Source organism: Calidris pugnax, unplaced genomic scaffold (assembly GCF_001431845.1).
Source record: "Calidris pugnax isolate Ruff unplaced genomic scaffold, ASM143184v1 scaffold207, whole genome shotgun sequence".
In the NCBI taxonomy this organism is placed as follows: Eukaryota; Metazoa; Chordata; class Aves; order Charadriiformes; family Scolopacidae; genus Calidris; species Calidris pugnax.
Window position 1 is genome coordinate 906,718 of NW_015090931.1, and position 13,773 is coordinate 920,490.

The 13,773-nt window shown below is 38.1% G+C and overlaps 1 protein-coding gene across 2 annotated transcripts in view; it reads left to right on the plus strand.

The window, feature by feature from the left end:
• Nucleotides 1–13,773, plus strand: part of PCSK5 (proprotein convertase subtilisin/kexin type 5) — a 303,186-nt gene that overhangs the window by 108,410 nt on the left and 181,003 nt on the right. For both annotated transcript variants that reach the window (XM_014951658.1, XM_014951659.1), the window contains exon 7: nt 1,692–1,864. In XM_014951658.1, coding sequence (XP_014807144.1) covers nt 1,692–1,864 — 173 coding nt within the window. The remainder of the gene's footprint in view (nt 1–1,691; nt 1,865–13,773) is intronic.

Here is a 13,773-nt window from a genome sequence, read left to right on the forward strand (position 1 = left end):
GAAGGAAGGAAGGAAGGAAGGAAGGAAGGAAGGAAGGAAGGAAGGAAGGAAGGAAGGAATTATTATTTTTTTAAAAAGCCAATGAGAGTCTATTATTTAGTCACCCTTGAAGCATGCCTGTCAGCAGCACCTAAATCACAGCTTTGTCTGTGTTGCCACAGTTCACCATTAGCAAAAAAACCTGGTATTAATTACTTCAGGTGCTAATGGCAGAATTTGGAGTTATTGTTCACCAAGTGCACATAGTGTTATTTAGGCTTGCTATGCACTAACAGAAAAATAAAGGGAAGCTTTATTTTCATTCTTTCAAAAGCAGTGTATCTTTTATTGTCTTTATTTAGAACTAAATATATTTTAATGTGCTTGAAAGAAATTGAGAACACAGCTTCCACCCATCATTAATTTTCTGAGATTACGCTGAGGAAGAAAAATAAAACCTGAGAATCCCAGAGTTGGTTTAATGACTTTTTTTATAAAGTAAAGTTCATAGTGAGATCACTGTTTGTAAAAGTTTATTATCTCACAAAACATGGCTAGCTTTTGTGTGAACTTAGAAATATGATCAGTTTTCATTTTTGAGTCAATTAGAGTAAGGGAGAAAAAAAAAGACCCTCTGTCAACAAAGCACCCCCTATGCCTTTTGTTAATTGGAAGTTAAGGTCTTGGTAAATACTCAAGTTACTTCAGTATGAGCTCATGAGCAAAATGAAATGTGTCTGTAATTAAAAATATGTAAATTTGGCTTATAAATAGTAATGGCCTTTCAAAGGGGAAAGAGCGTCAAACTTGTTAATTGTGGAAGTAATCATTACTCTGTACTATCATACAGTTACACACTAATTATTATTTAATATTTAACATCCCTTTGATCAGATGTCAAGCTAGCTATATGTAGGTCCTTTTTCCTGTTTAGGTTAAAACTGGCACGTGCAGTTTTCTCAGTCAGAATTAACTTCAGTCAGTGTCTTACAGTCAGTCAGGAGAACAACTTTAAGGTTTTCTCAGTTTCCAGATATAAGCTTACCTTATTCAGTCTAATGATCTTAAAGTATCATGATGCCATTCACTTTAGAAGGTCTAACACACTGACTTGTCCAAACCCACATAAATGGATTCTTTTAACACAAGAATTCCAGATTATACCTTACAAAATCATCTTCTGCACAGAAGAGGATGCTCACAACATTGCAGTTTCAGGTTGAAGAATGTTACATATAGGGTATTTGTTAGTAACTTCCTGTAATCGTTTTTGCTGCTGTGTATGATAATTGATCTGTACCCATGAGCTTTCTCCCCAGTTTCTTCTTGTGGCTTCATACAATGAAGGAATAATACTGTGTTTTCGTGTCAGCAGAGATCCTTTTATTACCTCTGTCAACATACTTAGGACTGGGAATGACTCAAAGTAGGTGCTGCAGTTTCACTGCAGCATAAAAGGAGAAAGAAAGACATATATTATCTTAAAGTGAGACATACAAACATTTCAAGGTTCAAGTCTTTTTTTAAGTTTTCTTAAGCGTCAATGTTTGTTGTTGACATTTGAAGGCTGTATGGTGGATAAATGACTTGTAGATAATTTTTAAAACCTGAAGAAAGACCAAAATATTCCTTCTTTTTTGTATTTCTTCCATTGGAAAAACACATGTCCAAACAGGTTTTTGGTATTTTTTATGGTATCTTTCATTCTGAAGGTGTGCGGATGCTGGACGGAGACGTGACAGACATGGTAGAAGCAAAATCTCTAAGCCTTAATCCCCAGCACATCCACATCTACAGTGCCAGCTGGGGGCCTGATGACGACGGTAAGACTGTGGATGGACCTGCTTCTCTAGCACGTCAGGCCTTTGAGAATGGCATCAGAATGGTAGGTTGACATCAAAGTGCATCTGCTAGATCTGCTCCCGTGTGCAAGTGTGAGGGTATGTGTGCCGGCTACGTCCAGGTGCACAGCATGGGTAAGAGGGAAGGATTCTGAAGAAAGAAGAGCTTCCTTTGCATAAAACTAAAAATGCATTTTCCTTCTATAGTGACCTGACGGTCAGTCCTTCCTGAAGTATCAGTTCTGTTCATTTTCAACTGGAATACATAATCCTCAGTGTGCTTTAAAACTGCTCTGAGGTAATGATGTAATTCTGCGAGAAAAAATTAAACTGAAAAATGCTACTTTGCACAGCAGTGCCAGGTCATCAAATCTGAATTGCAATGAAATTATAAAGCAAAAGCCTTGAGTGTTTTTCTTTCTTTCTTCCTTCCTTTCCTTGCTTTGTTTTGCTTGATTTCTTAATGGAAGTTTGATGATTTTAATAGGGAGTTGGGGTCTAAAAAAGTCTACACCCATGTTTCTTTTAGCACTTGTGTCTGGTCTCAGAGAACTTACACCCTATTTATAACATATATATACACTTCTCTACAAATCTATGCTATTACTTTTTCTCTGTGATCTGTGATTACTTTTTCTCTCTGTGCCCAGAGATTTTCAGTAATACAACACACGAAATCCCAAACGCCCCTATATGAAATAATCTAAAACCTTTTCAATTTTCTTTAATAAGTTACTGTCAAACAAATAAGACCACAGAAGGAAACGAGTAGTTAGAAGAACTTTTGATGTCAGAGGCCAGTTCTTCGTTCTTCCTTTTACCCTCCTGCCTGCTAAATAGATCAGGGAATTTCTTGTCTTCCAACGCTCACACCTCTTTCCACGACATAGGACTGGTGTAAAGGATTTTAAAGCTTTACACTTGAAAGTCTTGAGCATTGTTTTGAATGCAGAAGGAGACTTGCTCATGCAGTGGTGGGTGGCTCTAGGATCAGAAAAGAGGGGATTCATACAAAACATTTGTTTGAAGAGTCTGAAACTGTTGGACCAAAGTGGAACTGGAACATAGTTTCTGGAACGTGGTAACTCTGTGCAACAAGATTGGAAACTGCAGCTATTATTGAAGTGAGTAAGTGTTTTAACCAGGTATGCCAAAACTGATTTTAGCAAACTGTAGCTAACATTCAGGCTGGAAGATTTGTGCTGTATGTAAAAGACAGTGTCTGCTGCTGAGAGACTATGTTAATTTCAGTTATACCATAAAAAGCAGTCATAACAACAAACAGGGACAATGGGTTCAGAGCGGTAATAGACAAACTTACAAGAGCACCTGGGCAAGCCTTATGCACAGTGCAGCATACAGTACATTGACTGTAAGTTGTAAATAAATACATCATGAAATTGATACCCGGTATCACCATAAACATTGCCTAGCAGCACAAGCCTACGAAGTGTGAATTCACATCTAACCACAGCTGCATCCCTAGCTTATTTTGGTTTCCTCAATAAAATTGTGTGAATTTCTTAGTCACACCCTGCTCCAAATGTGAATAATACATGCTGAAGTACCTAGCAGGTGAGTTATGAAGAGCAATTACCAAAATACTAAACTAACAACAGGGATTGTGTGCTTCCTATGCTATGCAATGTTAAAGACATGCCTTTCAAACTCAGTTCTGTGAAATATTTACTAACCATGCAGCCATGGACCACTCCCTTCCTTTCACTTGGTCTTATGAAGACCATTCAGTGTGGAACTGCAGATTTACACTTTTGCTTGCTGTACATTACGTAGTATGTGAAGCCTACCATAAAAAAATACTGAAGCATGTTCCTTACACTGTGAGAAATTCCAGGGGCGTAGCAGTTAAACACATTTAGGGAGATTGATAGATTCTGCCCCAGAGTACTCTGTTGTATTTAGTATTCATTATTAAAATAGTTATCAAAGTGCTCTTAGAACAATATAACAACTCCGTAGAAGGCCAGGTGCATCTCCATTACTGCTTCCCATGCATCATCACTCCTCCTTTCAGATGGAATATCAGTGCTCCCCATTACCCAACTGGAGTTTACTACTGTTTGATGGTGACTTCAGGGAAGAAAAACGATGAAGTGGTGAAGGGGATTCTAATGGAACTGAAGGATGCACAGGAACTTGAACAAAATAAGTTTTATGTTTAAACATATATACATGTTAGATTAAATGTCATTTTTCATGTAGGTAAGACAATCATGAAAAGTTCAGCCAAAATTTCTGTACCAGAAAAACTCAGCCATTTCCTCATCAAAATCTCAAACTGGGGATAAATCCAGTATAAGCCAAGAATGTGGAATAATTTGTCAAGAGCATGGATCTTGCCTACAAGCATTTTTGTTCCATTGCTATTATTATAGCTGTAATATGAGAGGATACGCTATAGAACCCAGCTGAATTTCATTTTACCAGCTCATTGTTCTATATTTTTAATAAGTACCAGTATATAGTGGTATCTGATTTTAAAATTTGGAGATGGTATTTTCTTTTTTTTTTTCTGATAACAATGCAGAAAAAGAATTTGGTATATTTTTTTGAGAAATAGTGGAAGTCATATTTGATGCAAATAAAATTATTTTTTTTACAGTTTAGCTTGATTTCATTTTGTCTGCCCAAAGTTGCCCATGCAGAGTTGAATAGATCTAAACATTTACATGTATTTAGAAATTTTGTCTAGCTATGACTATGAAAGCTTTTTCATTTCTACTAAGGGAACAGAAGTTCTCTTTAAAACTTAAATAAAATCACACTGATAATAAATACAAAATGTTTAAGGTTAATCTGTAATTTTCATTCTTTAAAACATAAGATAGACTGAAAGATTGTAAATTTATATCTCAATTACCACCTTCCTGAATAGGCTTCGTTTCCAGACCAAAAGTTACTTTAAGGTGAACCTGGTTTTGTTCTTTTTAATAAACCATGTCTTTCTGTGTTCAGATAAAGGTACTTTTTGTATATTTCCATACAGTATCATAAGATGTATCATTGTAAATGATTAGGCAAATGGAAGAAGAAAAGATGAATTACCTCTGTGCCAAAATGTTCCTAAAATCAGATCCTTGTCCAAGGTAATGACTAGACACTCAGTCGAACATAGATTTCCCCAAGCAGTCATGGTAATTTTGCAAACAATAATAGGCAGACAAAAATGCTTATTATGTTGTGTACAGATCTTGACCTTCCTTTTTTAGAAATACTGAACTCAACAACAACGGTATTATGTCTAGTATAGCGTCTGTGATCTAAATAAAGTAATGTTGGCACAGGAAAATTTGGAAAGACCTTTCAGGTCTACACAAAGGTTCAAGATTGATACTCTTCATTTGTTGTGCATATGCACACACAACTGAATATTATTTTTTTAAAATGGGGCAGAGAAGGGAAAGGTCAAGATTGTTTAAAAGCATCTGAACTGGAAATTATGCTCAGCTTGTTTAATTAGGAAAAATCAAAGTTGGTGCTGGATAATAATTTTGATTAGAGTATAATTAGACTGAATTATTTCTTTTTTTATTTCTTATTATACTCATGAAGTAGAAATGAAATGGATGCAGGAACCACAGTTTCTTATTCAGTTTGCTGAGAGATTGGGATCCATGAAAAAAATGCCTGGTTTATCTTTGGTGCTTATTATTCCAATTAACAGCTCAGACAGGGTGTTTTAGAACTATTATTATTTTTAAATCTGCTGAGCTAATATGAATACTCCTTCCAAATCCTGCAGAAAGTAACAAAGATAAATGACTGTACTGTACAGTTTTTCTGTAGAGTCCCACAGACACAGCACATGCCATGAATTGAAATAGACAAATCTATTTAAAGAAAAGATACTGAGTAATAACTAAGTTTATAAAATGACAGTCTAACCCACAAGTCAAATATACTTTAAAAATCCTGCCCAGGATCAAGGTAAGGGAAGAGGAAAACCAATTTTCAAACCTGTCTCAAGTACCGTGATTTTCTGTCATCTTTAGGGTATTTTGTTTAATTCTATTAAATTTGCATACTTGAGTTCAAAGGGAAACCTTGAAGACTTTGCTATCAAACAATTTCTATGCAAATATAAAAGTTCCCTTTATATCCACCTTCCAGTTGACAAGGTCCTTTTCTTGGAAATAGTGCAGTCATAAGGGTGGAAAATTCTAGAGGCTTGTGTTTTAAATACCAATGTATTAGAAGTTGTAGACCTAATAATCTCAAAAATAATTCCATTGTAATCACACCGAACTTGCCTGAAAAAAATCAGACAAAGGGCAGCATATCCAAAAGTAACATATTTAAGAAAAGATTAGGTATGCAATGTCACATTTCGCTATGTGCTCAAGAACAAACAGACTTAGCTTAGCGTTGCAAAACATGATTGTCGCCAAATCATGTAATAAGACTGTGTTGAGTCTGGGACAAAAGGGAGAACACAAAAACCTTTCCTTGATTCAGAAAGATAAAACCAAAGTACCATTAGATTTTAAGATCTCTGTCCGTCTCACGGAGTCTCTAAGCACAATGCTATAAGCACTTGGGAGACTTGTGCTTGCTGATTCATGGCTCTGTGATGCAGCATTCAGACTAGTTCATTTCTGTTCGTGCAAATAAGCCTGTTATTCTGGGATTAGTCTCGACATCATTTGGAGAGTAATGCATTTCAGATATTCTGACTTGTTCTTTCACTGCTGTTTGGTAAAGGCCTGATAGTCAAGTTTCTGGATATATGACCCCTTGATGTTTTACGTTGCAGGGCTTCAAAGAGCTGGTTATCTCACCTCTCCAAATGTCTCGCCAATGGCGTGCTTTATGTTGTTTGTTCTGCAGTGCCCATAAGGTAGTCCAAATCAGCAACAGGGCAGGTCTTCGTTAACATAACCTAAGAGGCTGGAGAGGCAGGGAAATCTACATGGAAACTTTTGGCTTTCTGCCTGCATTGGCGCCGGGGCCTTCATCTTATTGCCATGACACCATTCTGTTTAGCAAGCTGGACAGGAGCCAAAGTGTTTGATGGCCATTAATGATCAGATGCTGTGTGGCCGAACCTCTTGTGAGAACTCGGCTTGGTGCCTTCCCTCCCATCATCACTGCCCCTTCTCATCTCTCTCGCTTCACCAACTTTGGCTGCAGAGTGTGTGCTCAGAGTGTTTCCTGGGAGCAGAAGGCTCTCTTGCAATCACCAAACAAGCCTCCTACCCACATGCAAGAGAGAGAAAGGGAAGGGAAGGGAAGGGAAGGGAAGGGAAGGGAAGGGAAGGGAAGGAAAGCCCTGTGCGGGGTGGGAGGGAGGAGAAGTTGTTCACAGAGGTGCTGCCTTCCTAATTGTTTGAGGCCGAGGTACCCACAGGCTGCCAGAGCCATCCTCGCCGGAGGGCCAGGAACTGGGCGAGGAGTCTGTTCTTGGCTGACCAGACTGTTCCTACCCAGAAGAACACTGTAACAAACTGTTGTTTGTTTGTTTATTCATTTAGTTTCTCTCTTCCTTGTGTCACTTTCCCAAGAAAAAAAAAAAGGATTTCTGTTATCATTATTATTAATCATCATCACTATATTATTCCACTCCAAAGGTAGAAGAGATTGTTCATAATTTCCAAGTGTCCAGGCAAAAGATTGCTGCCTATATTGTACCACAGATGTTTCTCTTAAATTTATTTGCCCTGTCATGACATCTCTGCATCAGAGTAGGATGTGTTGCCAACACAAAGAGGAGTTACTCTGTTCTGCATTGTCAGAGAATTGTACTACGAAATCAGACAAGTCACTGCAAGAAGACTTCCAGTCAAATGTGTCAAAATAACTGCCAAAATAGCTGTCATTTTATACATTGAAATATTGTGATGCACAGACCAGATTTTTTAAACTCTATATTGTGTTTGTTCACCTTGCACAGCTGCCGTTTGAGACTGAATAACATATATATGTGTGTATGCATATCTCTGATCATAAATAGATAACATTTTGCATGCACAAGACCTCCTGCTCATTTCTAGTTAGTTGGCCAAAAACTAGAAGATCTGTTGAAGATCTAATAGAAGAATTAGTTCTGTGCTTGGGGAAGGTCTCAGAAGATATGACTTTCAGGTTACATCAAAAATATTAGGCCCTGCGCATATATACTCTGTATTCCTATTGCATCTATGATGCAATATCTGAACATGTGATGTTACAGTTACTTCAACAGACCAAGTTTAACTTTGGGTGGCTCTGTACTACAGTTGGGTGCTGACTATGTACCAGAACTGCAAAAATCATATGGCATTTTAACACTGTAATTCTTCCTTCTGACATCATGAGACATAGCACCATTGGCTTGAAATAGTATTGTAGTTCTAACATCAGGAAAGGCGATTATGATCTAGTCCTGGCCTTCAGCATAAGCCAGAACAGCAAAATTTCATGCAGTTGTTACTCTATCAATATCCCTGTTTTCTTGACCCATCTGTTATTTTCCTTTTTCTGTATGGTTTTTTTTGGGACATGCCAGTCTTGTCTGAAACCTTGGCTGTGCAAGTCACTAACAGCCTTCACTATGAAAAAATATATAGCTTGTTACTCGTCTAAATTTCTTAGTTTCCTTTTCATGGTAAAATGCCTCTTCTGCTATACTCATGGTCCCTCTTAAGGTGTTAGAAATCTCTACATGTAAGTAATTACCAACTATTTGGCCAAGTGATCTCTTGGATAAATTAAATTGGAACCTGGGGATATAAGACAGGAAATGACTGCATAAGTTATCCATTACAGTTCTCTACTATCACAGGCATCATGTCGTATAAACACATTCAGCAATTTCTATTCCAGAATGAATTAGGAAACGTTTCCCCTCTCTTTCTGTCGGGAGACCATTTCATAGCTTCATTGCTAATCTATTGCTTAGACACTTTCCTCTTAAGTTACAGCCAGGTTTATTCATGTGCAGTTTTTTTCCCATTTTTCTTGGGCCAAAATATGCTTGAATACCTTTTCTCCTTTCATTTTTGTTTCTGACACATTTATAGAACACAGTACCGTCTCAGGCTTCATTTTGATAGGATAAACAAGACCCACTCATTACTTGCTTAAAAACTAGGCTGTCCATCTCCGTGCTCATCGGAGTGATGCTTCTCTGCACGTCCTCCAGCCTGAATTCTTCTCTTGAAGGGAGGTGATTGTAATTGCTAGATTCACTAACATATTCTTTCTTTTTATGTCAAAATCCCCTGATAGCTTTTTTTACCTGGCTTTAAATAGCCTGCTCTATTATACAATTTAAAATACTCATAACTTCCTTAAACCCCATGTTTCTCCAGCACAGCCCACATCATCTCCGGTGCAACCACTTCCACATTAAACTTCATTTTCTTCTGTTTCACTACTGATTTATTGGATGGTTCATCACGCATTTTGCAGAAACCAGACAGACTGGTTTTAATACATTTCTCTGCATAAAGTAAGTTACCAGAGAAAAGCTCCTCAGATTTACCTGGAAATCTAAAGTACGTGCTGCATTTCAACCTGTTTCCATTAGTGCCGGTGCCTCTTATTCTGTCCTTCAAAATCTGTTCTGCCTTAACAGTAATGTTTTTTGTATTGTGCTTCCTGGCATTATTTTGTCGTGTGGATACATCGTGTTGTGTGTGGGGCATGGAAGTGGTAGCCTTCTCTGGGCGTGCATAGTACTGTTTCCCTATTCCCTGCACATGTTCGTCTTCACCCTGCTTACCAATCCAAGGAGCAGCCTGTATTTTAGAGTAGCTCATTGGCAATTGGTTATCTTCCATGACCCTAAACTCCTTTACAGAGTCACCACTTTCCAAGAGTTTATCCACCCTTCTCTGTGTCTTATCAACAAGCTTCATTTTAGGTTTTATTACCTTGCCTTTGGCTGATATACCTATCTCAGTATGTCTTAATGCCTTTGCAGATGTGGTTTATACTTGGTATGATGTAGTTTTCTGCAAACTGAGATTGCCCAGCAAAAATCAGGTTAGGTGACAACCTTAACACATCATTAAGCTCGTAATAATTCTTTGCTTTACCATTTGCACATAGTTAGCAACTTTCAGTATTCAGCCAAGTTAGAATTAGGCATATTACCTTCCAGTAAATGAAACAGAATTTGGGCTCAGTGGTACCTGGATGAACTTTGGTATTATTCACTTTATTTTGTTTTGGAAATACATAAACAAAGCTAACTTTAAAATTTCTCTCTTTTGCTGCATGTGAAAAGTGGGCAGAAAAAAAAAAAAAAAAAAAAAAAAAAAAAAAAAAAAAAGCAGGGAAAAAAGTACCCTGTGAAAACCACTCCAGCCTCTCTGGGGGGGTGAGTGTATAGTGAATATGTCCAACTTTTTTTTTTCTCCCCATTCCAATCATTTCCCTCCACTCCCCCTCACATTTACAGCTCTAGTGGTATTTCAATCCAGTTAATGTATGTGTGTTGGAAATAATGTACCAGAAATGTTCTTACATTACATTCAATGGAATATACAAATCCTAAAAGGCAGGAAAATTTGGAATGACAGTTAGAGGAAAATATACCTCAAAATGTCCAGTTTCCTTACAATGTCACAAAGTGTACTGGAAACGAAAACTGTTTGGTTACCTCATCCCGTCTCACACATATATGGAAACTGTTGTAACAAGCCAGAATGGTGTTACTGCTTTTGGACTTCTTGTCAAAAGTGGCCTCTGGGTTTGGGTGCCCAGCCTGAAACAGGTGATATATTTGAACATGAAAAACCACACCATTCTTGTTCTGGGATGAATCTTAATTTGGAAAGCCAATACTGAAAAGGGGCTTTGGCAAATGGTTCTCTTTACATATACCATAGGCTTAAGTATGTGCATTTCGAGCATGCATTTTTGAAACATGAATCTGGTTACTTTGTTCGGGCAAATCACATATACACTTTACTCATATGCTTGAACAAAGCAAAACGTGTATTTCTGTGTGTCAAGCGGGAAAAAAGGTTTCTGAAAAGCAAATTGCTGTAAGTTTGGTGTCAGGAGTTTTCTGTGCATAGATTTAGCATAAGTTTAAGGCACAAAACCATGAGGGCAATGATTTTGCACACAGCCTAAGGGTGTTGTTTGTTCCTAAATGAATGCTCTGGGAGACAAACTGCACTAAGTGATTACTGCAGTCCTCAGTCTGCAGAAGTAAAAGCAGAGCAGACTCATTTTTTTGCTCATGCACTGAAAAAAGCTAAATTTGCAGAAAATTTGAGATTCTTTGTTAAACCTCAGAATTTTGCCAGACGTCTCAAAACCTGAAGTTTTCCATAAGGAAGAGTCTGACGTAAGTAGTGAAACAACAGCTGTGTGGATCTGGTGGCCATGGATTCCTCTCTAGTGTTTAATCAGACGGTAGTACAAAGGTGATGAGAACTGCCTGAACCCAGTCCATAGAATGGGTGTTGTATGTGTGAAGTCCCTCCTGTATCCAGTCCTAATACAGATTTCTTTCTTGTGCACTGCCTGTTTACTTTGGCTTTGCAGGCAGAGACAATTTCACCTATCATTAACTAGAGACTCTTTGTGCAACGGAAATTTTGGAAAACTCAGTTCTTGTTTTATCACAGGTGTTTAAAATACGCAGCTGGTTTCATCCCAGCAACCGTATCAGCAACAACAACAGTAATGATAATATGGAGAGATAGCCTGAATCAGAACTGCGATTCATGCAGCTCTGTAGCTGGCTCTATTTTGTTTAGGAAAATGAGAAATTCATTCCAGCATTCCACAGGTTCAGATTTCAGGTTTCAGCCAACACTTCTTTTGGTTGCACTTTAAGCACTAATTATAGCTCTGTGGGGAATATCTTGGAGCTGTTTAAGCTGTTGTTCTAGTGAAGAGTAAAATAAAAAATACACCACATGCAAGGATGCATATTGAAATGTTCCACTGATATATCCCAATAATTACTGTGTTAATGCATGGGTGATTGTGTTTATTCAATACGTTGTTTTCTTATGCACACATTAAAATATTTTCACACTTCAGTATTTTAGAGGTGTCATATCCTCTAAATGGGCTAATAAAATACATTTTCCTTCTTTTTGTCATGATTAATTATTTTGTCTTTCCTTTTCTTAATTAAGAAGCTGATTCAGAAGTAACCAAAAAACCTTAACTTTAATAGCAACAACTTGCCTTTTCAACAATATAAGGTAATCACTGATTTTTGTAAGTAGTGACAGATTTTTGTATATGTATCTTGCATATGCCTGTTCCAGCACTAGGAAGTATTTTCTTGACCCGATAGTTTTCTTAAGAGTAAAGAAGTGACTGCTAGTATAAAAAAGCAGGACTCAGCTTGTAAACATTCCCTTAAACATGCATCTTTATTTATATACACCTGTTAGGCTTGTTACTCATTTCTTCATAGGTATCATAGGTGCACATTTTTAATGAATTGATGCGTAAATGTGAATTTTTCTGGCAGCATGGATACCTCGACAAAATTAATGGCCTCAGAAATTTCTCCATTTGTTCATGAATTTTTGCTTTTAATACCCAAGGAGGCTGTTTTATTAAAAAATAATCTGTTTGGCTGTCTTCTGATAGCACTTCAGAAATGCTGGTGTGGGTCTTCAGCTGACCATTATCTGTTTTGGAGAGATGCCTGCTTTCAAGTGAGACTGTTGTGCAGTCTACAGAAAAGCCTTTTAAGGGTGGTGTGCCAGACTGTTTTTCATTCCCAGATTAGAGGTTAAGTGGACTGGTAGAAACTCAGCAGGAGCTGGGAGATGCTGCTTCTCAAAAGCAAAATGCTGCCAATCAGCAGATTGGCAGCCCTGTCCCTCTACACAGGGCAGCGGCATCCAGCTCCCAGGGAGAGCAGAAATTGGTGGAAGCTGGAAGCAAGGAGATACTGCCGCTCTCAGGTGCCTCTCTCAGGATGCTGGGATCCTTGGTGCCTGGCCCTAACGGTGGTTGTACTGGGCTGCACTCAAAATCTTTCCTGCATAGTAGTTTTTTTTTAGGTCTGCAGAGTACTCACCTTTGTTCTACACATTCGGTTATGAACATTTCCTCTTTAGGAATTAGTTTTTTAAGGAAGAGGTCACACCATGTGCTACTTTTCCCAGCTTCCACATCAGGATCAATTTCACTTCCCAGCAGTACTTTTGTTCTTGGAAACATTAAGTAATTTTAGAACAGTTATGGGGAGAATAGAGGAAATTAAATGTTTAGGCTCTACGTGTGGGTAGAGCGTCCCTCCTTCTCTCTCCATTTTATGGTTTTGTGATTTGTTTTCTGTTCATGGGAGTGGGATTTCTAGCATATTGGTGCCAAATTGCCTCCCTCTGGCTGCGACCCCTGTACCTCTAGTCACTCCAGGTCAGTGGTTCTGTCCTCTGCGTTTCCTGCTCCTTCACGTGTTTTTCCCACTCTCTTGGTAGATTTGGTCACTTCTATAGAGACAGCGACTCACTCCATGGGCAGAGAGAGTTATTGGAGCATTTGATTCCTGGGCAGGAAAACATCAGGATTCACAGACTGGATTAAGGCAGCTTGACTTGTAAAGCAGTGAATGAATGTCCAGTCTAAACTTTGTGAAACAAAGTGAATAAATCTTCCTCCACTGGCTCAAAATACACATCATAGATGGAAACTGTTTTTATTAGTTGGAAGTGTGCTGGAAGCAACTTGAAAGTATGTGGGGCTGCTGGTTTTCCTTAGATGAGTGTGTGAAGACCTCTACCTTATAATGGCTCCTGTCAGTAGCACTGAGGCATTCACTCATAAAGTTGTGGCTTATACGTATACACACACATACACAAACACACACACTTGGAGCAGGGGATGTTCTTTTAATAGTGTTAGGAAATTCTGCAGATGTCATTACGAACATGTTCATACTGGCTCTGGTTCTTGGCAGACTAATCCTTCCGTGCTGTTGAACTGGAAAAAAAAAAAAGCAAAACAGAGCTTTCATATCACTTAG